General features: G+C 31.3%; 2 protein-coding genes across 3 annotated transcripts in view; one reads left to right on the forward strand and one right to left on the reverse strand.

The window, feature by feature from the left end:
* Positions 1–478: 478 nt before the first annotated feature.
* Positions 479–25,660, reverse strand: part of LOC119604104 (28S ribosomal protein S5, mitochondrial) — a 30,122-nt gene continuing 4,940 nt past the window's right edge. The window contains exon 2 of the mRNA XM_037956556.1: positions 479–1,712. Coding sequence (XP_037812484.1) covers positions 604–1,712 — 1,109 coding nt within the window. The 3' untranslated portion in view covers positions 479–603. The remainder of the gene's footprint in view (positions 1,713–25,660) is intronic.
* On the forward strand, positions 4,138–5,467 carry LOC119604105. Of its 2 annotated transcripts, XM_037956558.1 has the most exons (4): positions 4,138–4,447; positions 4,513–4,748; positions 4,833–4,992; positions 5,048–5,467. In XM_037956558.1, the coding sequence occupies exons 2-4, from the start codon at positions 4,527–4,529 to the stop codon at positions 5,200–5,202; spliced, it is 537 nt and encodes a 178-aa protein (XP_037812486.1). In that variant the 5' UTR covers positions 4,138–4,447; positions 4,513–4,526; the 3' UTR covers positions 5,203–5,467. The 2 variants fall into 2 exon arrangements, with proteins under 2 accessions (XP_037812486.1, XP_037812485.1); XM_037956557.1 differs by having other exon boundaries at positions 4,138–4,748.

Below are 25,660 nucleotides of genomic sequence, written 5' to 3' on the forward strand. Positions count from 1 at the left end.
TAGACTGGGTAAACGCAGTCTAAGGATTCTGATAGGGATGATAACGGGACATTGCTCAGTTAGGGCCTTTGTCAGTAAGTTTGACAGAATTATACCGGAGTATTGCAGGTTATGCGAAGATGAGGAGGAAATAGAGTCGATGGGGGATATTGCGGGTAGGGTTTTGTCAAGGGAATTAGTCACTTCTTTGACTGGGCTTTATAGGGGGAAAAATATTTTCTCTCTCATCTCTTTACTCATTAGGGTTCTGACTTGTGTTTTTGTTTCTCTATTTTTAAATCTTCACTCTTTGAAGGGAATCACAATGGACCTTATGGTCTCCGAGTGGATATGCAGCTTTTTAAACCTAAACCTATTGATGAGAGCTACATAATATCAAAAAACCCACACATTATGCTCAAACATATGTATATGTTCGGCCGCAACGTAAGTACCTTGCATTAAACAGTGCATATAAATATCAAATAAAAAACACATATATAATTTGTTGTAAAATCACCTTGCGCTACATTTCCCGAGAATACAAGCTGTTGAAATTTGCTATAGAATTGTTACGCTGGAAATATAGCACAGTGGGAATATTACCATTTATTTTTTACATATTTAAGTCGATAAAAAACTCTTAAGTTCATTATAATTAATCAACATATTAAGTCTTACTTTGTTTTGATTTCTAAACAATTCTTGTTTTTTAGAATATAATTTGTACCCAACAGTATTTGTGTAAAACGGGGGCATATTTGTCTTGTTTAAAACTATTTTATTTCCCAAAACATACTGTGTAAAATTCGTTACTTCATCTTTGGTTATACTGTCTTGTTTTCTGCAAATATCTGGACTAGCTACAATATGTGGTATTTCTTCTTGCTCTTTTCTGAATTCGACCAAATGCATTTTTTTTTCATCAGCTATTTGTTTGTGGGATTTTTGTTTTAAAATTCCTATAAAAAATGCTTTTACTATATGTTGCAAATTAGTAGAACCTTCTATTTTTGCATGTATATCACGTATACCAATAACTTTACAAATTGTTTGAATTGCTCGATGACAAACCAATCCATACCCCTCTGGTTTCTTTGAGACGAATATTTTCGTTTTTCCGAAAGCACAATAGAAATCATGAAATACCGTTCGGTTATCACATAGTTCTATTCTCATTAATTTTTGGCCAGCTCTATTTTTTGATTTCCTTAGTGCGGTACGAGCTTCGGATGCTTTTGCAGTGGCAAATCCAGCTAATCCCTTTCCATTTCCGGTAACACTCATAACTGAAAATCTTCGTTTTCTTCCCATATTACCCTTCATAATGAAAACGATTTTATTTTCTAAGACTCGAGTGTCGAAACCATTAAAAGTATCATCGCCTATGGCATCAGGTGCTCCAATGCTTCGGCCTGGCATTTTAGAACCAGACCAACCACGATCAACAGGACTTACTTTTATGACACGAAATCCTCCAATTGCATCACGTATTTTTAAAATATTTTTTTCCCTTTCTGAATCTTCAGCTAACAGTTGTTGTTGTACTATTTCTTTGCCTCTTATAATAGGTGAATTTAATCCAGGCCATAAGATATTTTTTTTTCCAACTCCAATTATTTGACCCTTATTTAGATCTTTAGCGATTTTTTTCCCCGTACCTTTACCTCTTCCTCGTTTCTTACCAGCATTACTTACAGCAGTGACTCCCTTCCATAAATCAGTAGCAGGAACTGAAAATAATATAAATAAAAAAACACTTCTTTTAACTCATTTGAATTTTATTGGTATTAAAATAACATATCGTCGTTGTTCCGACCAATGCCAACTGTGGGCTATAAACCAATTATCAAGACAAGTTTATATGCCATTTACACCAATCAAAAACTAGAAGTTTGGTTTATTTGGTTTTTGTTTGAAAAACTACTAAAATTTCTTTGGTTTTTCCATACAAATTAAAAACTACTTTTAACTGGTTTTTGATAAAAAAAAAAATATTTAAATAATTCAAAAATTTAAACAAATTTTGATGAAAAAATATTAATTTAATGATAATTTCACTAAAAACAAGTGAGAGTTCTATATTCGGCTGTGTCGAATCTTATATACCCTTCACCATGATGTGTCAGTACGAATTTTATTACATAAAATCAAAAAATACCAATTGTAAAACGGTAAGGTACCAAAAAGTCCCCTTTTATGTGTTTTCACTTAATCCGGGCTCTACATGCATAATTTAATATTTCTAGGTTCAATATTATAGAAAATTCAAAAGTACCCTTTGAAGAACGACATAGTAGCAAAAAGTACCCTTTTATAGGTTCATAATCCAAGATCTACATGCAATTTTATGTTTCTGGCTTCAATATTATAGAAATTTCAAAAAGTATCTTTTGAAAAACGAAAAAGTACCAAAAAGTTCCTCTTTATGGGTTCTCACTTAATCCAGATTCTACATACTTAATTTCATGTTTCTAGGTTCAATATTATAGAAATTTCAAAAAGTACCTTTTGAAGAACAAAAAAGTACCATTTTATGTGTTCTCGCCTAATCCGGGCTCTACATTCTTAATTTCATGTTTCTAGGTTCAATATTATAGAAAATTCAAAAAGTACCTTTTGTAGAACGACAAAGTACCAAAAAGTCATTTTATGTGTTCTCGCCTAATCCGGGCTCTACAAACTTTATTTTATGTTTCTAGGTTCAATATTACAGAAAATTCAAAAAGTACCTTTTGTAGAACGAAAAAGTACCAAAAAGTCACCTTTAATAGGTTCTAACCTAGTCAAGGTCCTACACGCTATATTTCATGTATCTAGGTTCAATATTATAGAAAAATCAAAAAGTACCTTTTGTAGAACGAAAAAGTACCAAAAAGTCCCCTTTTATGTGTTCTGGCCTAATCCGGGCTCTACATACTTAATTTCATTTATTTATTGACCGATTGGGCTGATTTTAAATAGCGTTCTATTCGATCGTATTTCCGATAGAATCATTGAAAATTCGGATCTCGCAGATATCTGGGGTCTTCTGAAAACTGATTTCAACATACACACAGACATACAGACGGACATGGCTAAATCGACTCCGCTATCTATAAGGATCCAGAATATATATACTTTATAGGGTCGGAAAATTATATTATAGAAATTACAAACGGAATGACAAACTTGTATATACCCTTCTCACGAAGGTGAAGGGTATAAATATTATTAGAGTGGTTCCCAAAATAAAAAAGTGGGTTTTGTGGCAAAGATGTTGGTATAAACGTATTGGTTTTTGAAATTTAGTTTTTCAAAAGCCAACTGGTTTTTGATTTGGTCTAAACGGCATATTCCATATGTTTTGACGCATGTATTTTTTACTCCCATGATATTTTTTGAAAAAAATTAAATTGATTTTTCCTATGATTTAAGAAATGTAGCTCAAAATCAGTGGTTTATACAGCTGTGGTCAGCTAATTGCAAACGCTCTCTTTATATTACTGCCTGACGTGATTTGTATAAAATTATGAAAATATTACGTTAGATTTTCAGTTCCAAACACCATTAGTTCTAGACTTATACTTATACAGTTTGATACTACCCAGCTAGCATTTACATGATTCATTGGCGAGCGCGATGATTTTGCGACTATTTTTTTAATCGTCCACACGATTGTCCTCATTTTGTGAATCTTTTTTCAATCTTCCAGACGATTGTTTCATTTTGTGACTCGTTTTATAATCGTCCTGACGATTATTTAAAAAAATATATATTTTAATGAACCAAAAGATGCTTTTGCGAGTAATTTTGGCGATTGTTGAACGAATTAATCGTCGCTTATGTATTTTAGCGATCATCGGAGGATTGTTGTTAGTCAACGATCATATTTTACTCTTCCAAATGATGCATATATTATTGTCAAACCGGTTTATTTATATTACGCAACAATCGCCGATTACGGATTCTGGAGATAGTTGGGCGAATTTTACCGTTATACGTATAAACGTTTAGCAAAAACAAATTATTTTGTCTTCTTTTCAACTCAGTTTATAATCAGTGTCGAGACAAGTAAGAATAAAAAGTGGTTTTTGAAGTTTATTAAATTAAAAATTTAATTTTTAACAAAGTTTCTAATAAATACTAAGTGTATTAACTAAAAAGTGTTTTATTAGAAATCAAAAATTAAATTTATAATATAAAATAATTTATAATGCTATCAAATAAAGCAATAAGATTAAAAAGCAAACGAGAAGCAAAAAATATGATGGAGTCTGCTTATAATGAAGTGGGATCATCCAAAAAACAAGTTAAAGGCAGGGAAACATCTGATTGCGATGATGTCCCAATGAAAGTCAGTTCTTTCGAAAAATTGGTTGAATCGGATTTCACTGAAACATCATCCGTTTGCGATAATTTTCCAGTTGAATATATAGAAGAAGTGAATTGCAACAAATACAAAACAAACCGCCAGATAATCAGACAGGTATAAGAACATTATAAATGTCATAATTTCATTCATTATACTTTATATTACATTAATTCTTTCAGATAGTAAACAAAATATGTTGACGGAGATTTTAGGAGAAGTGCGCACGCTAAAACAGCAAATCGACAGACTAACAGAGGAAGTGATAACCGTAAGAAATGAAGTGCGTCAGTTAAAATTAATTTATTCTGAGGAAATTAAAACCAATTTAGTGCCACCTTTACCCATAAAAACTGTAAAACAGTTGGAAGAATTACATAAACAAATAGAAGAGAACGTGGATATTGTAGCTCAATTGGTATGTATATAATTATCCGTCTATATACATATTTTTTAATATAAACATACATATATACATATATTCATATCAAAATTTTTACAGAAATACGTTATTGGTAAAGTGGGTGGCGACAGCTCCAACTCGTTTGTCAGGAATGCAATTAAAAAAATGCTGAGCGATGATGTGGCTGCAAAATTGAGTTGGCGTGGAACGAACAGTAAGCCCAGTATTCAGGAATTCAATATAACGAAAATTATAACAAGTAAGTATTTTTTATAACATGATTTTACTGAATTCTAATTATTTTCTTTTTAAAGGTGTCTGCCATTCAAAATTTCCGAAAGCTGATGATGCAGGTATAAATAAGGTATTACAACAACATTTTGTTCATGCTGGTGACCGTCTCAGAAAGAGTGACCGAACCAAAAAGATTGATGAAGCCAAGAAAATTGACGATTTGGCTGAAAAATAACTTTATTTTTTAATAATTTTTCTATTGCATAATTATTTCCATTATTCATATGTATGTATTTATTTTCATAATTGAATTCAAATTTATAAAAATAACTTTATTTTTTAATAATTTTTCTATTGCATAATTATTTCTATTATTCATATGTATGTATTTATTTTCATCATTGAATTCAAATTTATATTTAATTTTTTTTTTATTTAAAGTTGACAAAAAATGCCAATGCAATAAACAGTATAAAACGAATATCAATACTTTTTATTTTTAGCATATTTTTAGGCATTTTAGGATCAATTAAAATCTTCTTTACGATCGTTCCAAGACTCTTCTATAATTCTTTTTATCGCATCGTAGAAGATTCATTAAGACGATTTTGTAAAGATTCTGTTTATCGCATCGTAGAAGATTCATTAAGACGATTGTGTAAAGATTCTGTTTATCGCATCGTAGAAGATTCATTAAGACGATTGTGTCAAGACTCTTTTTAACACATCGTAGACGATTCATAGAGAAGAGTCGCGGCTGTGACACAGTTACTCCCGTTGCGTTGAACTTTCGTAATTGGAATACGATATCGTGGAAGATTAATTTAATCGCCACCTCCAATCGCGGAAGACCCTTTATTGAAAGAAAATGCTAGCTGGGTAGTTCTAATATTCATAAAAAGTCGCCATAATTGGTGGTTTTGCTCTTTTGCAATCCTACTGCACAATTCCAAGTAAAAATTACTACACAACTACTTTTTTTATACGGTTTTATTTTTAAAGATAGCAACAAAAATAATATATTCAAAAATGTTGTAAATACATTTACCTAACAATTCAATATGCTAGTGTGAAGAAGTTCTGGTTCTTTCCGTATCACCATTGATTTTATTGTGTCTAAAAATTCCATTCAGGTACATATCTCAATTTCGTTATAAAAACATTTGCCGTACGATAAAACAAATACTAAACTTATTGCAGTTTTTAAATTTAATAGACGTACTTATGTAGAGATTTGCTTGCAACCGGACCTAAATTTGCATGCACTATTTATTCTCTCATTTGAAGAGATATGTTTGAAAATATCGTTTTTTATGCAAAATGTTTCAAAATTATACTTTAATAATTTAAAAAATTAATTTTTTCCAACACATGTCAAACAAAAATCAGTCTAGAAGTGGCGCCATTCAACTACTCCTAGTACTATTATTTTTCTATATAAACTCTAACCCAATTTGTACTAGTGTCTGTTGTTCTAGTAATAGTATTAGTGGCATTAAGACATTAAATGCATTAAATATTTCTTTCGTTTAATATTTTAAAAATTAAGTGATGACGAATTTTTATTCACAAGACTTGAAAGAATACGTCCATAAAATTTTGTGGTCGAGAGTAGTTCCATGTTGGAGAAACAAACACTCTAAAGTTAAAATTTCTAAAAAATGTGATTGAAACCAAGTACCCCACAGAAAATTTTCAGAGTACTCGGAATTGTAACCAATGTTGTGTGCCTTACTTTGTGTTACTTATAATTTAATTTACTTATATATAAAATCTGGATATGAAATTTCAGTTTTACCAAAATTTTTTTGCATTACATCTTAATATACTTGTGATTAACATTGTATATGAGAACAGAAAATTAAAATATAAAAAATCAAGTGTGCTGTAATTTAATCAACAAAAAATTTTTCATTTATTGAAAAATATTTTTTGGAACAACATTTTTTCAATGTTCAGATGAATTTTAAGCAAAATTTATTGCTTAAAATTAGGATCATGATCTAGCGATAATTGGAATGGCCTTATACTTATGAATTAATTTATATTACTGCCTGACGTGATTTGTATAAAATTATGAAAATATTACGTTAGATTTTCAGTTCCAAACACCATTAGTTCTAGACTTATACTTATACAGTTTGATACTAGTTCTAATATTCATAAAAAGTCGCCATAATTGGTGGTTTTGCTCTTTTGCAATCCTACTGCACAATTCCAAGTAAAAATTACTACACAACTACTTTTTTTATACGGTTTTATTTTTAAAGATAGCAACAAAAATAATATATTCAAAAATGTTGTAAATACATTTACCTAACAATTCAATATGCTAGTGTGAAGAAGTTCTGGTTCTTTCCGTATCACCATTGATTTTATTGTGTCTAAAAATTCCATTCAGGTACATATCTCAATTTCGTTATAAAAACATTTGCCGTACGATAAAACAAATACTAAACTTATTGCAGTTTTTAAATTTAATAGACGTACTTATGTAGAGATTTGCTTGCAACCGGACCTAAATTTGCATGCACTATTTATTCTCTCATTTGAAGAGATATGTTTGAAAATATCGTTTTTTATGCAAAATGTTTCAAAATTATACTTTAATAATTTAAAAAATTAATTTTTTCCAACACATGTCAAACAAAAATCAGTCTAGAAGTGGCGCCATTCAACTACTCCTAGTACTATTATTTTTCTATATAAACTCTAACCCAATTTGTACTAGTGTCTGTTGTTCTAGTAATAGTATTAGTGGCATTAAGACATTAAATGCATTAAATATTTCTTTCGTTTAATATTTTAAAAATTAAGTGATGACGAATTTTTATTCACAAGACTTGAAAGAATACGTCCATAAAATTTTGTGGTCGAGAGTAGTTCCATGTTGGAGAAACAAACACTCTAAAGTTAAAATTTCTAAAAAATGTGATTGAAACCAAGTACCCCACAGAAAATTTTCAGAGTACTCGGAATTGTAACCAATGTTGTGTGCCTTACTTTGTGTTACTTATAATTTAATTTACTTATATATAAAATCTGGATATGAAATTTCAGTTTTACCAAAATTTTTTTGCATTACATCTTAATATACTTGTGATTAACATTGTATATGAGAACAGAAAATTAAAATATAAAAAATCAAGTGTGCTGTAATTTAATCAACAAAAAATTTTTCATTTATTGAAAAATATTTTTTGGAACAACATTTTTTCAATGTTCAGATGAATTTTAAGCAAAATTTATTGCTTAAAATTAGGATCATGATCTAGCGATAATTGGAATGGCCTTATACTTATGAATTAATTTGTAGATACATGTATTTGGGTAGCATTTTTTAAAAAATATACATTTTTAGATACTTCTTAATACACATGTATTTAACCTAGAAAGTTGTTGTAGATACTTTTTGATACACTTGTGTTCCAGCTAAAAAGGTTCTGTAGAAACAATTTTACTTACTAGGTATATCGGTAAGAATGTAGGAATAGCTACTTTTCCACACACAAGTATATTATAAAAAAAGTATAATCTACACACAATATCGCAAACCAAGTATATCAGTTAGTGTGTCATTTTCAAGCGGCCATACCCTGTATAAAGTAACCCAGAATGTAAGTTTGTAAGCACTTTCGAATACAAAATAAGCAACACAATATCAATGTAGTAAGCTATAAATTTTCTGTGGGGTAGTTTTTTTTACAACTTTTTGTTATTATGAGGGCGGCTTACAACTTAGAAAGTCAATTTTGCTAATGTAAGCTGTATGCACTTGTTGAATGACTATAATCCATATTTAATTATTCAGTCATTTATAAGTAAAGAATTACGTGGTCGCAATGTTTTGAAACCAAATTTATACAATTTTACAAAATTTGCAGGTTTTTGGATAGAATATTTGCGGCTCTTCGGTTATGCAAAATGTATAAATGAGATAAAGTAGACATTTTAATTACGCGTCGTTTGATGTATATCTCCAAAATGTGCTCTAGAAGGTATCACTGAGGGAGAAGCTTAAATATTGGAAAAACAAACGTGAAAGTTTTAAAAAATGGCTTTTTCGCAAAGCACACTAACAGCGTAACTTCAATATACCCAAAATATCGCGTGATCGAAATACTTTTAAATTTTACATGTTGAAATCATAAAGCCGCTATAAAATATTAGCATGCAAAGATGTTAGAGTGAATACAAAAAAATGCGAATTTTTAATTTTTTACTTTAGCGAATTTTCGCATTATAAACAAATTTTAAATTCTGAATTTTATCAATAATCAATCTTTATATAGAAAGAATTGGTTTGCGTCAAAAAAATGTAATCAAGCCCTTTTGTGGGCTTGATTACATTTTAAATCGATGAAGCACACCTAAGCCGCTAATTTAAATTGGGGACATTATACATCAACTGGTAGCTGACAATGATGCTAATACGAAAATCAAAAACCGTTCGAAAAAAACTGCGTTTTTGCATTAAAAAAGTGTAAAAAAGTTCATTCATGTAAATATATAAATTCTTTACAAAATTTAAATTAACCGAACAGATTTTCATTTTAACGGTTTAAAAATGATAAAAGCAGTTAATTGTAGAGAAGCTGGGATATGTTAACTGCAAAAGAAATTTTATCAAAATTTCTCATTCGCTGAAAATGCGGTGTTTCTTGTGTTATAAGACAATTCGACGAAGCACATCTAAACCGCTAATTAAAATTGGTAACACTTAACATTAATCGGTAGCTTGATGCCGTTAGAAAAAAGTACGATTTTGCATTAAATGCATTGAAAAAAGTTCGGTCATGTGTATGAAATAGGGATGCCAAACGGGAATTCCCGATTCCCGAAAATCCCGGGATTTTCGGGATTTGAAAGTACCGAAAACCGGGATTTTAAAAAATGAAATCCCGGGAAATTTCGGGATTTTAAAATCCCGAATTTTTAAGTATTTTTCCGCTATTTTATACATTATAAAGTACTAAATAAGAGAATTTTAAAAGTTTTTGGACTTAAGATGACTCTACTAACTTACAAGCTGAAATATCAAAAAAAAAAAAAAAGTAAGAGTGCTATATTCGGCTATGCCGAATATGCTTTTCTATAAACATCAGGGTGATATTACTCATCAAATTTACTGATAGGATCTTATATGAGAGGTAGGGTGAATCATTGACCGTTTTTATAAAATTTTTCATAATTTTTTTAGACCAATTTTGGTTCATACACTTTCCGGTAGGAAGTGTATGAACCAAAAAGTTTCTTAGCTTTTGGCGAGTAAGAAATTTACTTATCTCAAATTTCATCTCTACACTCGTACTTGTAAGCCAGTAATGAGCGTTAAAGTATTTATCTGGATGGGACCTTATGTAGGGTCAATTATGGACCGAAACACATAAAACTTGTTAGAGAGATTTTGACTCGCATGAAACATATGTGTATCGAATTTCATCGCTATACTTTTTTAAGCCAGTAATGAGCGTTAAAGTCATTTTTTTAACGGGACCTTATATGGGGGTAGGGTCAATTATGAACCGACCCACATACAATTTGGTAGAGAGGTTTTGGCTCGTCAGGGATTTACTAATATCAAATTTCAATGCTATACTAAATAGGCATAGATACTATCGGACATATAAAAATAACAAGTACGAAATTATAGGCGGGCGAGGCCGACCATATAACCCCATACACCAGTTATGAGAGTAAAATGTAATTTAGTTTTCATAATAAATGTATACCTCGCCTCCGATATATTCTAGCACTTTATTGTTAAAAAACTATTTTTCTGAAATATGCTTGGGGGAAGGACGCCATCATATGAGTCGATCCTCATAAAATTTGGAGGGCGAATTACATAAAATGTTTTATGCTGAATTTCATTGCGACAGTTCTCTTTTTAAGCGAATTGTGGACACTAATTCTTTTTTAAAGCTGTGTTTTGTATGGGGGCTCGGATCAAAAGCCCGATCATTTCAAATTTCATCAGCGTATTTTAGGACAGTATAAAACAAAAGCACTACTCCGGAGAAACCCAATATACCATCCCTACTAAGGGTATAAAAAGGGCAATAAATAGGCATTGATACTATCGGATATCTATAATGGAAGTCAACCTGTCAATAAGATGGCGAGAAGATAATTCCCTTGGTTAGTGAACACGGAATATAAGGTGGAGGAGATATAGGTGCAGTACAGGTGCTCTATGTAGCCTCGTATGGATCCCCATTACACATACTATTTAAATATTATTTGGAAACCATTGTAAATTTGGATATCATGGGTATTATTTTAGGTTTTTATTCTACTATTCAGTGCCTGGGATGGAAAGATTTTTATTCTAAGTATGTACTTTGAATTAATTTGTTTTTCTTTTCACAAAATGCTTATTGGAAAGTAAACACCTACTAAGAGTATTCATATTGCAATATGAAATAAAACATTTTATTTTTGTCGGTAAATTATTAAGATTTTCTGAATTTTTTTTATATTTTTCGGGATTTAGAAATCCCGAAAATCCCGGGATCCCGATATCGGGATTCCGGGATTTATTTAAAAATCCCGAATCCCGGGATTTCTAAAAACCAGTCCCGATTGGCATCCCTAGTATGAAATTTATTTCCGAACTTTACATAGATTTTCATTTTAACGGATTTATATTATATACTCATTTTAATTCAGAAATGGAAGCAAAAGATAATTATAAACAAGCAGTTATTGGCTAACCACAAAAATATTTGCATAAAAGTTGCTCATGTGCAGAAATCGCAGTGTTTTTCTTTTGAGAAAAACTTGTGAAGCACACCCTTCCCGCTAATTAAAATTAATAAAATTATATTCTTTTGGTTGTGGATATTTTAATAAGTAAAATTATTTGGGTAACTTTTTTATATGTCTAACGATATTTGATCTTTAAACCTTTATTTCTTCGGATTTAATAAGTGGTGTCTAAATCCATCCAAAACTTTAGTGTGGATGCATAAAAGCTAATGAATAAAATAATATTTTTAAACATACTTTTTTATAAATGGATGTATTTTTGAGAAACAAAGACGAAAAAACGGTGTTTTACTCTTTAATGAACAACTCAAAATTGTTTGTCAAATTAAAAGTAGTTTTGTTTTCTCTGTCAATATTCAAGGATTCTTCATATTTTCCTAGGGCAGAAAAAAACGTAATTTTTTTTCTTTAAAGGAATTTGAAATCAATGAGCCCAATTTTTTCATGATTTTGTGCAGAATTTCTCATAATCGTTTCAGAGTTTCTTCAATTCCATGTACTTTTTCAAACAGCAAAAAAAAAAATCGCTTGAAATTTTATATAAAATGCCCCGAAGACTTTTGCCTCTTTACACCAGGGGTACTACAATTCAAAGTACGGTGTGTGGAAAAAATAAAACAAATCATTTGAAAGTGTCCTTAGTTCCCTAGCAGTGATTGAAAATGCTGATTTCAGTATAATTTCTCAAAACAAGTTTTTTAAATTTTTCTACAAATTTCCTACCCCACAGAGTACTCGGAATTGTAACCAATGTTGTGTGCTTTACTTTGTGTTACTTATAATTTGATTTACTTGTCTATAAAATCTGGATATGAAGTTTAAATTTTTAATAATTTTTTTTGTATTACTTGTGATTAACATTGTATATGAGAACAGAAAATTAAAATATAAAAAAATCAAGTGTGCTGTAATTTAATCAACAAAAAATTTTTCATTTGGATCAACATTTTTTCAATGTTTAGATTAATTTTAAGCAAAATTTGTTGCTTAAAATTAGGATCATGATCTAGTGATGATTGGTATGGCCTTATACTTATGAATGAATTTGTAGATACTTGTATTTGGGTAGCATTTTTTAAAAAAACATACATATTTAGATACTTCTTAATACACATGTATTTTAACTAGAAAGTTGTTGTAGATACTTTTTGATACACTTGTGTTCCAGCTAGGAAGGTGCTGTAGAAACAATTTTACTTACTAGGTATATCGGTAAGAATGTAGGAATAGCTACTTTTCCACACAAAAGTATATTATAAAAAAGTATAATCTACACACAATATCGCAAACCAATATCAGTTAGTGTGTCATTTTTAAGCGGCCATACCCTGTGTAAAGTAAGCCAGAGTGTGTGTAAGTTTGTAAGCACTTTCGAATACAAAATAAGCAACACAATATCAATGTAGTAAGCTATAAATTTTCTGTTAGGTAATAAAATAACTATTTTATCGTTATAAGATAAATTTTGATATATATTTCAAAAAAGTCATTACCAGGGAAACCAAATATGAAAATGCATGTTTTTTGTGGTGCGTCGTATGTACTCATGGATAAGATTTACACGTTTCAGACCAATGTAAGAATTTGGCAGCGATTGGTGTTGTAGATCATTGAATCATAATCATAATAATTAAAGGAACCGAAGAAGAAGCAGAAAGAAGTAAGAAGAAGAAGAGAAGAAGCAGAAGAAGAAGAAGAACTGAAGCAAGAGGAAGAAGAAGTAAAGAAGAAAGAAGACGAAGACAGAAGAAGAAGAAGAAGAAGGAAGCATGAAAAAAAGAAGCAAGAGAAGAAGAAGAAGAAGAAGAAGAAGAAGAAGAAGAAGAAGAAGAAGAATAAGAAGAGAAGAAGGAAGAAGAAGAAGAAGAAGAAGAAGAAGAAGAAGAAGAAGAAGAAGAAGAAGAAGAAGAAGAAGAAGAAGAAGAAGAAGAAGAAGAAGAAGAAGAAGAAGAAGAAGAAGAAGAAGAAGAAGAAGAAGAAGAAGAAGAAGAAGAAGAAGAAGAAGAAGAAGAAGAAGAAGAAGAAGAAGAAGAAGAAGAAGAAGAAGAAGAAGAAGAAGAAGAAGAAGAAGAAGAAGAAGAAGAAGAAGAAGAAGAAGAAGAAGAAGAAGAAGAAGAAGAAGAAGAAGAAGAAGAAGAAGAAGAAGAAGAAGAAGAAGAAGAAGAAGAAGAAGAAGAAGAAGAAGAAGAAGAAGAAGAAGAAGAAGAAGAAGAAGAAGAAGAAGAAGAAGAAGAAGAAGAAGAAGAAGAAGAAGAAGAGAAGAAGAAGAAGAAGAAGAAGAAGAAGAAGAAGAAGAAGAAGAAGAAGAAGAAGAAGAAGAAGAAGAAGAAGAAGAAGAAGAAGAAGAAGAAGAAGAAGAAGAAGAAGAAGAAGAAGAAGAAGAGAAGAAGAAGAAGAAGAAGAAGAAGAAGAAGAAGAAGAAGAAGAAGAAGAAGAAGAAGAAGAAGAAGAAGAAGAAGAAGAAGAAGAAGAAGAAGAAGAAGAAGAAGAAGAAGAAGAAGAAGAAGAAGAAGAAGAAGAAGAAGAAGAAGAAGAAGAAGAAGAAGAAGAAGAAGAAGAAGAAGAAGAAGAAGAAGAAGAAGAAGAAGAAGAAGAAGAAGAAGAAGAAGAAGAAGAAGAAGAAGAAGAAGAAGAAGAAGAAGAAGAAGAAGAAGAAGAAGAAGAAGAAGAAGAAGAAGAAGAAGAAGAAGAAGAAGAAGAAGAAGAAGAAGAAGAAGAAGAAGAAGAAGAAGAAGAAGAAGAAGAAGAAGAAGAAGAAGAAGAAGAATAAGAAGAAGAAGAAGAAGAAGAAGAAGAAGAAGAAGAAGAAGAAGAAGAAGAAGAAGAAGAAGAAGAAGAAGAAGAAGAAGAAGAAGAAGAAGAAGAAGAAGAAGAAGAAGAAGAAGAAGAAGAAGAAGAAGAAGAAGAAGAGAAGAAGAAGAAGAATAATAATAAAAATAATAAAAAATAGAAGAATAATAATATAATAAGAATAAGAATAAGAAGAATAAGAATAATAATAAATAATAATAATAATAATAAAATAAGAAGAATAAATAATAATAATAATAATAATAATAATAGAATAATAAGAATAATAATAATAATAAAATAATAATAAAATAATAATAATAATAAGAATAATAATATAATAATAATAAGAATAAGAATAAAATAATAATAATCATAATAATAATAATAATAATAATAATAATAATAATAATAATAATAATAAAAAATAATAATAATAATATAATAATAATAATATAATAATAATAATAATAATAATAATAAAAAATAATAATAATAATAATAATAATAATAATAATAATGTCACCCTGTGAAAATACAACTCTGCATAGTTGTTAACAGTCGAGAAGCATCCATTGTTTTTTTCTTATTCTTTATTTATTTTTAAAGCGTATTTATACGGAAAATTAATTAATAAAACTATGAATTAATAAAAACTTTGTTTAAAATTAAAGTATCGTTGAACGATTGTTTTTATTCCCTATCTTTGATGTCCACGTTAGTGACATTATTTCAGAAGTGGGATCGTGGATCCAACAAGTCTAAATACGAACGCTAATTGAAAATCTAATTAGACAACGAACCTAAACGAAACGCACGATCATGGAAAACTTACATGGTATGACGGTTAAGAATCTACAAGCGAAGTGTAGAGAAATCGGTGTGTCGTGCTCGGGGAATAAGAGACAATTAATTGTACGACTGGAGGATATTGGTGAAATGCGTAATTTACCTACTATGACGGAACGAGTTAAACAGTTGGAAAAGACATTAGCAGATATGCGTGCAACGTCAATGCGGTTCCAACCATCGCAAGCGTCATCGCCTATGCAGACATTCGCTTCAATAGAAGGTTCTCCAGTGCGCAGTACAAATGTTGCTATTTCACACGGAAATAGCCCCCCTATTGTTACGTCGGGCAACTCGTTTAGCGGTGTCGATATAATAGCCCCAGCCGCAAATGGATGTAATATGGACAAATTGCCAATGATTCGAACGCCAATACAACACGTTATTTCTCCAAGCTCCACATGTTATCAGCCTGAAATATTGCCTCCATTAACACAAAACGTCATTTCTAACTCCGCCAGACAGCTACTTCACAACATGTTACGGAAGGTGGTAATACATACCAGCCGCCAGTTTATGTTTCGACCACAATACCACGTATCGATCAACAATATACTATTTCTGCAAACAACATACAGATTCCACAACAAACTTCGTGCTATGTAACAGGTGCTCATGCTACAGGCCCATCGTCAAACTGCGCACAAATGCACTACGGTAGTCAACGACAGTTCCCGACATCAACGTTCAACGTCTGTGAACAACAACAACAACAATATTTACAGCCTAACAACTGTTTTATTTCCAGCCCGTATAATGATGTAAGGGAGATGATAGCAATTCTACCGGAATTTAACCCATCAATAGAGAAATCAGTAAATTCTTCTCAGTTCGTTAGACGTGTTAACGTATTAAAGGCAGCATACGGGTGGAATGACCACAATCTAATATTTGCGGTACAGCAGAAGATGCATGGCCCCGCAAAGTATTGGGTGGATTCGTTGCAAATTGTTTTTGGTTCTTGGCAACAGTTTGTGGACAAATTTTTGAGAGATTTTCCCTATGTCGATAATTCAGCTGATATTCATATAAAAATGTGCCACACGAAACGACGTTTTGACGAACCACCGCATGAATACTATTTCAAGATGTACGCTCTAGGTACTAGAGGTGGTTTACCCGAATCTGCCATAGCTAGACACGTCATAAATGGTATTAACGAACCAAAATTAAAGAAGAAGAGAATGAGTATGATTCGTGTAATCAGCTACTTAAGGACATTATTAGTTACTGCAACTACAACGATGTCATGAACTCAACAGTACAAAGGCAGGCCAAATCATCGGCGTCAAATGAGAACAGAGTAAACAGTACAAAATGTATTAAAGGTGACAACAATACTACTTCTTCATCGAGCAAGATAAAATGTTACAACTGTTCGCAACTAGGACACTTTTCCGTAAATTGTCCTGAGCCATCTAGGAAACCCAGATGTACCAACTGTAAACGTACTACACACACTGTAGATAAATGCCCCGAGAAATCAACGCAGAGAACATCCGTGAATCAAATTGACTCAACATCAGTACCGCCAGTTGAAAATGATATCGTGAAAGTGGTCAATATCAACGGACATGAATCAAATCCGTTTGTAGATCCTGGTAGTAACCGGTCGCTGATCCGTAGATCATATGCTCATACAGTCGGTAAGGTTAATGATACGAATGTTTCTTTGGAAGGTTTTGGTGGTGGACAATACAAGTGTACAGGTAAAGTACATGCTGTCTTGGTGATTGATGACAATTCGTTTGGTGTTGATTTACTGGTCGTCGAAGATGATTTTCATTTCATTTATTTATTTTCATAACATGTAATATAAGCCTAAGAGGCCAAAATAAAAATATTACATAGCAGTAACAATAATACCTGAATACTTAAAACTATGTATATTAATACAGTAAATAATAACATTACTATAATTCATTCAATAGCTAAAATTAAATTTACCAAATTGATCAAATTGGCTCCCCAGCCAGGAAAAAAAAAAATTATATAAAAAGGTACAAAGGTCCAATTCAGTAGCAAAAGAGTATATGAGCCAATTTAGGTATTGATTAGTAAAATATCAGTGATTTGAAAAGAGCCTTAAAAGTTTCAGTCGAAAAGCATTATTTGAATGCGAAAATATTCTTAAATCAAAAGGTAAGTGATTCCACCAACATGCAACCCTTATAAGAAACGATTTTTCAAAAAAAATTCGAAGATATTCTCGGTATATAAAGCTGCGGGTTTCTTATAGATCGCAAAAATATAAAGGAACTATATAAAGGCAACGGTCTACGTACCTTAATTACTTTGTAAAACAAGACTAAATTTCGATACATAACAAGTTCATCAAAAGTGCAGCCAAGAAATCGAATAAAATATTGAGAAATATGGTCACGACCAAAGTATAACAAGTAGTCCGACTCTTTGACAGCAGTACCTAACTCTAAGCATGTGTTAGTGAAAAAGTACCTAACTCTAAATATGTGTTAGTAACAAAAATGTATTTGTATTGGTGCATTCTAAATACACAGAGTTTTATAAAAAATTACAATTTTAAATTTGTTTGAATTTTCAATACCAAAAATTGAAACTCTGTTTGTAAAATAAAATTCAACAACAACAAAAATGAAATGTCAATAATTAAACAAAAAATTTTTTTCCAGTTCAAGAAAATTAAACAAAATTCCAAATCAAAAGCGCTCTAAAACTATTTAAAAAAATTGCAGTTTTTTGTGGATAACTGCAATTTCGCGTACGATCCTTGAAAGTGGCCAAAAAGTAAGTTAAACATTTGAGTGTTTTGACAAGTTTAAATTTCTCACAAGAGAGTCGAATTCACACGGCTCTTGTAGATGTGAGAGAGTAATTTCCTATATGTGAGAGTCGGACTACTTGTTATACTTTGGTCACGACCAAAGTATAACAAGTAGTCCGACTCTCACCTATATGAAATTACTATCTCACATGTATATGTTCTGTGTGAATTCAACACACCTGTGAGAAATGTAAACAAACTAAGGTACTCAAATTTTTAACTTCAAATTTGCGATAAATTTATTACAGAATATTTACGTTTTTATTTTTTTCACACACTTTTAACACATTTTTATTACCAAATAATGTTCAGTTTGCACAAATTTAAATATTTTTTTTTTAATATAAAATGTTGACATTTTATTTTTGTGAGGTGAAATTAAACTAATCGAACACATATGTATTTTTTTGTATTGAAAATAGTACTAAAAAAAATTTAAGGGATGTAAAGGAAGACTACATATTTATTATATAAATAAAATCTTGACCATGTATTTATCGAGTAGTGGGTATTTATAAATATAGTTCTAAATAAAGCATATGGAGTCCTATGGACTCAAATCTTGGCTTAATGCACCTATAATAACTTTTTTTGTGAAAATTAGCAAATTCGATTATAAATTTCTAAGATATGACAAAAAAGTGAATGCTTGATTATTGAAATATATCAAAAACTACGTTTGGTACATACATACATATGTTGCATGTAAGTATATCGAATGGGATACTTGCCTTTTCTTATTTTTACTACTGAAATTACAATCCCTTGCAAAAAAATGTGTGATGTGTCGTATGACAGATCATTTCTAAATTAAATTTTTAGAAAATATTTTATTGAATAATTTTAAATTACAACAGTTGAAATCAATTTATTAATTAACAACATATAAACATATTGATTTAAATAAAAATATTTAAAACTAATTAACAACTCTTAAGAAAACGAACAAAGAATTAAAAAGTACTTTGATATTAAGAAATTATGTATATAATTTAGCTTTTTAATTTAGGTAAAATCATTTTCTTATTTCCCTTTTCAAAAACTTGGCACATTTTACTTTAGGAAAACTGATTTATAACTTAATAGGGATTAGATAGATACAAATGGAAGTAGGCAAAAAATTATCAGGCCTATTCTGAATAATAAATTCCCATGCTAAGGGGAATAAACTCCCGAGGTAATAAAAAAGAAATTTGATAAATACAATTATAAAAACAGGTATCAAACAAAAAATATGCACATTTATACATTAAACATGCGAAAGTTTTAAAACCTTCTTTCGCAAATTTGGATTTGCTGAATCCTTATTAAAAAATTTTAATACAAAATATATCCGTACTCTAATAAAAAAATATATAAAATCTTCGTGATTAATATTTTCACAACAATAAAATTTTGGATCACATTTCGAAAGTATTTCATGTAAAATTTGAGATAAATTATTTTTATGACAAACACTATCAAATACTTTAAGAAATGTTTCATTTAAGTTTTTTACATAAATTTGGAATTCTTCTGGAGCCTTTACTAAAGTATTTGTGCCAAATTGTTTTTCACAAGTAAAACTGTATTTATCAAAATATGTTGGTTCTGTAAATGTTGGTAAAGATTCTGTACACTGGTCCAATTTATGTAATTTACGATATAAGTAGCCACAAATGTATGTCAAAGCATTTTCTTCCAAAAATGTCATTTCCTCAGAATGTTCTGGAGGAATAATATCTTCTAAAAAGTCCTCGGTAGGGGTGAAATTTTGAATTTCATCTAGAATATCTAAACTATTAGGGTTTGAAAAGGATTCTTCTAATATAAAGTTTGATGTCAAGTGATGGATATCATTTAAATTGTCTTCATTGAAAATTTCGCAATTACCATTTGACACAAAGTTTATATAATCTAAACCCCAACTTTTTTGGAAGAGACCACAGAACATTGTACTTGTAATGCTATCAGCATTACCAGCTCCACGTCGAATATGTCCAAAAAAATGCTCCAAATTGTCCTGAGTTAAGCGTCTAGTAGATAAAAAAGAAAATCCATTGTTTTGGAGCATTGGCCACATTTGATATAAACTGTTAATATTTAAAATCCAACCATTCTTAAAGGAGAATTTATTTGTAATATTATTACCATTTACACTAAAAATTTTTATTGTTTTTACTGAATCCTCCGCACTTTTTAGATGGTTAAGTTGATCATTTGATCCAACAAATACTGATTTGCCATATTGTGTGTTTGCTGTTGAACTATTAAATAAATCAAATAAGTCGTTAAAAAATATAAGGTATCGAGAAGTATTTGGCATTGTAACCGATTTTGTTGGATCAACAAGTCCTGAGGAATATAAAACATTTAAGCCAGAAGATAATGTGTTACTAAAAATTTGAGTTGCATATTTCACTTTCATGCTTTGTAATTTATGTGGTTTTATGTGTATATCTGTAATTTTGGGAGCACATTTATCTGATAATTTTGAATCTATTTCATAAAAATATTCAATGTCTTTCCAAGATACTAAGCTATTTTCAAAAGTTACAGTGTTTTTTGTATTACACAGAGAATTTCGAACGTTTTTTATTAAATGGGGAGTATCGTGAAAAGTAAAAATTTTCTGAGAATTTACAATAAAGTAGGGCCTATCAAAAGAAACGTTAAGAATTTTGTATAAATACGAAAAATGTTTTCCTTGGTCACATACAAAGTGGACTGGTTTAAGTCCAATGTTCTGTAGTCCTTCTACTACCTCAAAAAGAAATGTTTTTATGTCATCTGCATTGCAGCCGTTATGTACGAAGTAGTAGCATAACGGCTGTTTCCAAAATTCCCCCCCAATACCTTGGACCATAAAAACTAATACATTTGTGGCTACTTTAGATGACCTATTTCCATTTCCTAAATCTTCTAAACCAATTATTTTATCCGTTTTCCTGTCATAGCTGAGATGAATTTTTAATGACATTTCATCACACGATATTGAAACATACTTTTGTTCATCACTAAAATTTAGAGTTCTCAATTTCAAGACATTTAACTGTTTAACTTTAAGGCCAGGTTCTTTTGGCCATTCACTTACAAATTCTAATAATGTAGATTTACTTGGCCAAAGGAAATCGTCTTTTAAATACTTATATGTCATAGGGGGAATAAAATATACACCCAATGCAATAGCCTTAATTTCATCTGTATATCTTCTACCATTTAATTCTTTGTTTACATTATCTAAAGCATTTTTTACGCAAATTTTCATTTTTTTTGACAAATTATCAAAAGTAGAGTTTTTTAAATTATTTTCTAATTTTAAATTTTGTTGCAATAATTTGTTATTTTCATCTTCTAATTTTTGAATTCTTTCTTCTAACTGTTTTATATATATCAAATATTTAGAACAGTTGCAATTATTATTTATTTCGGAAGAAATATAATTATTAGTTTGCTTGCATATTTTTTTTTCAGGAGGACCAGCAATATATTCCAAATTTTGGTTGGGTATTGCATTTCTGTTTAAATTTTGATTTGAATACATGATGTCCGAAAAGTGATTTGAACAAGCGTATAAATTTTTATTTTCTGTGACATTGAATATTTCGAGCCAAGTTGCTCTTCTATTAAAGATTAAAAATGTAGTTGTTAATATTTTTGAGGCATTTGTTGGAAGGAAGTTTAAAAGCAAAACCTGATGATGTATGAGGTCACAGATGATAAAAGCGTTATGCGGTTACCGATTGTGATTACAGATATGTGTGAAGTTAATATTTTATTAAATAAACAACAACCAAGAAAACCTTTAATTTTTGGATGCTTATATTATTTCTGCAATTTAAATATTCATTTAACCCATTAATGCTCACGGCGATCTACGTAAGGTAGAAATATGAAATTTTGATATAAAAGTTTACTTGTGTATATGAACGATTTTAATTAAAAAAGTTTGTCTATCTTGCCTGGTTTGGATTTTAGAAGACGTTACATATACGTAACAGTGGACATTACGCACGAATTTGTCGAGTCCAAATTCGAATTAAGTTACGTTACGTATATGCAACTATGGGCATTAATGGGTTAAATAAATTCACATAACGCTCATTTAAACTACAACTGTGTTAAAGTAAAACTATTTAAAATTTCAAGTTACGGCTCTATTAAGGTAACACATAAAAAGAGCCCAGTCTTGGGATAGGTCATAAAAGACCAGTCCCTCACGGTCCCTATTAATATAAGGTGTTCGTTGTAGGTTTAGCAGAAATGCATAACACCAACCCCAGTGTAGAGGAGGAGGTTACAATTTCGTCAAGCTATTATTTTTTAATTAATATTAAATTATAATTTTAGACTTATGACTGTTGGAGGTAATGCAATCCTCCTAACTGCAATTGGAATCTATACCTTAATGCATCAGTGTCCTTGTTTGGGAAATTGAATAATTTGTTATAATTTTTACAATTGTAGACACACTATGTAAGGCGTCACACAGTTCACTTTCATTAACACAGCGAAAAGAAAAGGAGTTAATCAAATCACCAAATTCAACGAAATCGTGAGAAGTAGTTGAATTTACAGATACAAAAAAATCATTTAATTGATTAGCATCTCCCTCATATGTGCTTAAATTATCACCAATACAACCAGACCCTCTTAAAACTCTCCATAAACCTGCTGAGTCCAACCCCTCAAATAATCTTGAAAAATGTTTCCTTTTAGCCTTTCGAATTACACTTTTAGCCCTATTGCGAAGTCGACAAAACGTTTTCCAATTCAAAACAGAACGATTAGAAATACGCACGATAAGACAAATCACGAAGAGAAAGAACAAGCCTAATATTACTGGAATTCATCCAATCAACATCATCATACCTAATTATCTTTCTAACAATAGGAACACAAGAAAAGAGCAAATTAGTGAGATTAGATATAGAGGAACATTGGTAGTCGACATCGCCAGAAAAGAATTGTGAGAAATCGAAATTAGACAACCGCAAATGTAATTCATCCCAATTAATAAGGTTAAAGTCGCGATATTCATAATACTCATTAACACGTTCAGCCCTAATATAAAAAGAACAAAATAGTAATACATGATGAGAAATTGATGGGCATAGCATTTGATCAGAGAGATATATAGAAGAAATATCACTTACTAACCAAAAGTCAATTAATGAAGTGGAACCGTGCGCAATATCAAAGTGCGAGGGTCGAGAATTATGAACTAATGACAAATTACATCTATGGCATAGCGAACGCATGGCACAAGACTTTGCAATGTCAAACATATTACAGTTGAAGTCACCAACAACAATGATTTTTTAAGTGAAAATATTTTATTGGGTAGGGACGTTCTATGTGGTAAAGGAAAACGATTAATTATCGAAGACGATGATTGTCGTTTGGAGAAGCTCGATAGTATCCAAGCCTCAGAAGTGCTAGCGCCTTCCGAGCGAGACCAATTGAAGGAATTACTTCTGAGACATCGTAGTTGTTTTGCGGAAAATACTTCTGACCTTGGAAAGTGTAATGTCGCTAAAATGGAGATTCGTCTTACCTCCGATAAACCTATCCAGGCGAAAGCGTATCGGGTTCCATTCGCAAAGCGCTCAATATTAACAAACATTTCTAATGATCTGCTTGAACACGAAATCATCCGTCCATCCGATTCGACCAACGCATCGGCTGTAGTTTTGGTCAACAAAAGCAATGGTGAACATCGTATGTGCGTTGACTACCGTGGGCTAAACGCTATTACAGAGAAGACACCCTACCCAATGCCGATTATGGAAGAACAATTTGCTCAACTTGCCAACAACCAATATTATACGACGTTAGATCTTCACATGGGATATCATCAGATAGAAGTTGACGAAGAGTCCAAAAAGTACACCGCTTTTTTTACTCACGATGGACATTTTGAATATAACCGAATGCCTTTCGGTCTTGTGAATGCCCCAGCCGTTTTTCAATCTGTCATGAATAAGCTTGTATCCAGAATGAAACCCGGTGAGATTCTAGCATACTTGGATGATATTGTGCTACCAAGTAAAACTATTGAGGAAGGTTTATTACGTCTTGATATATTTTTGGAGAACTTGACCAAAAGTGGTCTTACCTTACGACTCGACAAATGTTCTTTTCTTTCAACAACAATTTCCTACCTGGGGCATATAATTGATGGCAATGGTATACGGCCGGGTAACGAAAAGACAAGTGCCATTAGAAATTTAAGTCCACCGATGAACATAACCGAGGTAAGAAGATTCCTAGGCTTAACGGGGTTTTTTAGGAAATTCGTGCAGGATTATTCAATGATCTCGAGACCGATCACGATGATGTTACGAAAGGATGATGTTTTTGTTTGGGGTGAAGATCAACAAAAATCTTTTGAAAAACTTATCGAAGTTCTCACCGAAAAACTTATTAATATTATGGCTGTGCTGAAAGGTGAATTAAAGTCAGACCAAGAGAAGCAAATAAGATCTGAGTACTCCTTACGTAATCACCGACTTTATCACAAGGACAAAGAGGGTCTAAAATTAGTTATTCCAAAGGACATCCGATGGAGAATCGTCAAATACTCTCACGACGACATGGGTCATTTTGGTTTAGATAAGACGATTCAGCGGAGTCAACAAAAATTCTGGTTTTCGAAAATCCGTAAATATACGAAGGACTACATCGCCAGCTGTATCGCCTGTTGCTACCATAAGAACCGTAGTGGTAAATCCGAGGCACAATTACATTATAGTGACGTCCAGCCAATACCATTTCAGAAGGTTCATATTGACCACCTCGGCCCTTTTACGCGAAGCAAGAGGGGACAGTGCTACATTTTGGCTATTTCCGATTCATTTAGCAAATACTTGATTGTGAAACCAGTACGTAATACAAAAGCAGCTCCGGTCATCAACGCACTTAATGAAATGACAAACTACTTTGGTCTTCCTGAATGTATTGTTAGCGATCGGGGAACAGCTTATACTTCGAAAGCGTTTGAAGACTATTGCAACCACAATACAATAAGGCATATTAAAACTGCGGTCCGCACTCCAAGAGCGAACGGTCAGGTCGAACGACGTTCGAACTACAGTTGCAGACCCAAAGGACTGGGATTTAACATTACGTGACCTTCAATGGTCCGTAAATTCTCAAAAGAACTCGACAACTGGCTTTACGCCCAACGAACTTATATTCGATTTTAAACTACGTGATGTGACAACTAACCATTTAGTAGCAGCCATCCATGATGATATTGTTGAGAACGAAATCCCAATGGCCGACAAGCGTAGCCTTGCAGTAGAGAATGTTCAAAAGGAACGAGAGATATGGCAAAAGCGTTTTAACTCCAGACACACAACGCCCAGGAAATATGATGAAAACGACTTGGTGGTAATTGAAAATGAAGCTCCTGCTACGGGCGATTCGAGAAAACTCGAGCCAAAATTTCGAGGCCCTTACATTATTACCAAAGCGCTGGGAAATGACAGGTATCTTG

This window comes from Lucilia sericata, unplaced genomic scaffold, assembly GCF_015586225.1.
Source record: "Lucilia sericata isolate MDLA Ls3-8-SP2 unplaced genomic scaffold, ASM1558622v1 Contig000362F_arrow, whole genome shotgun sequence".
NCBI lineage: Eukaryota > Metazoa > Arthropoda > Insecta > Diptera > Calliphoridae > Lucilia > Lucilia sericata.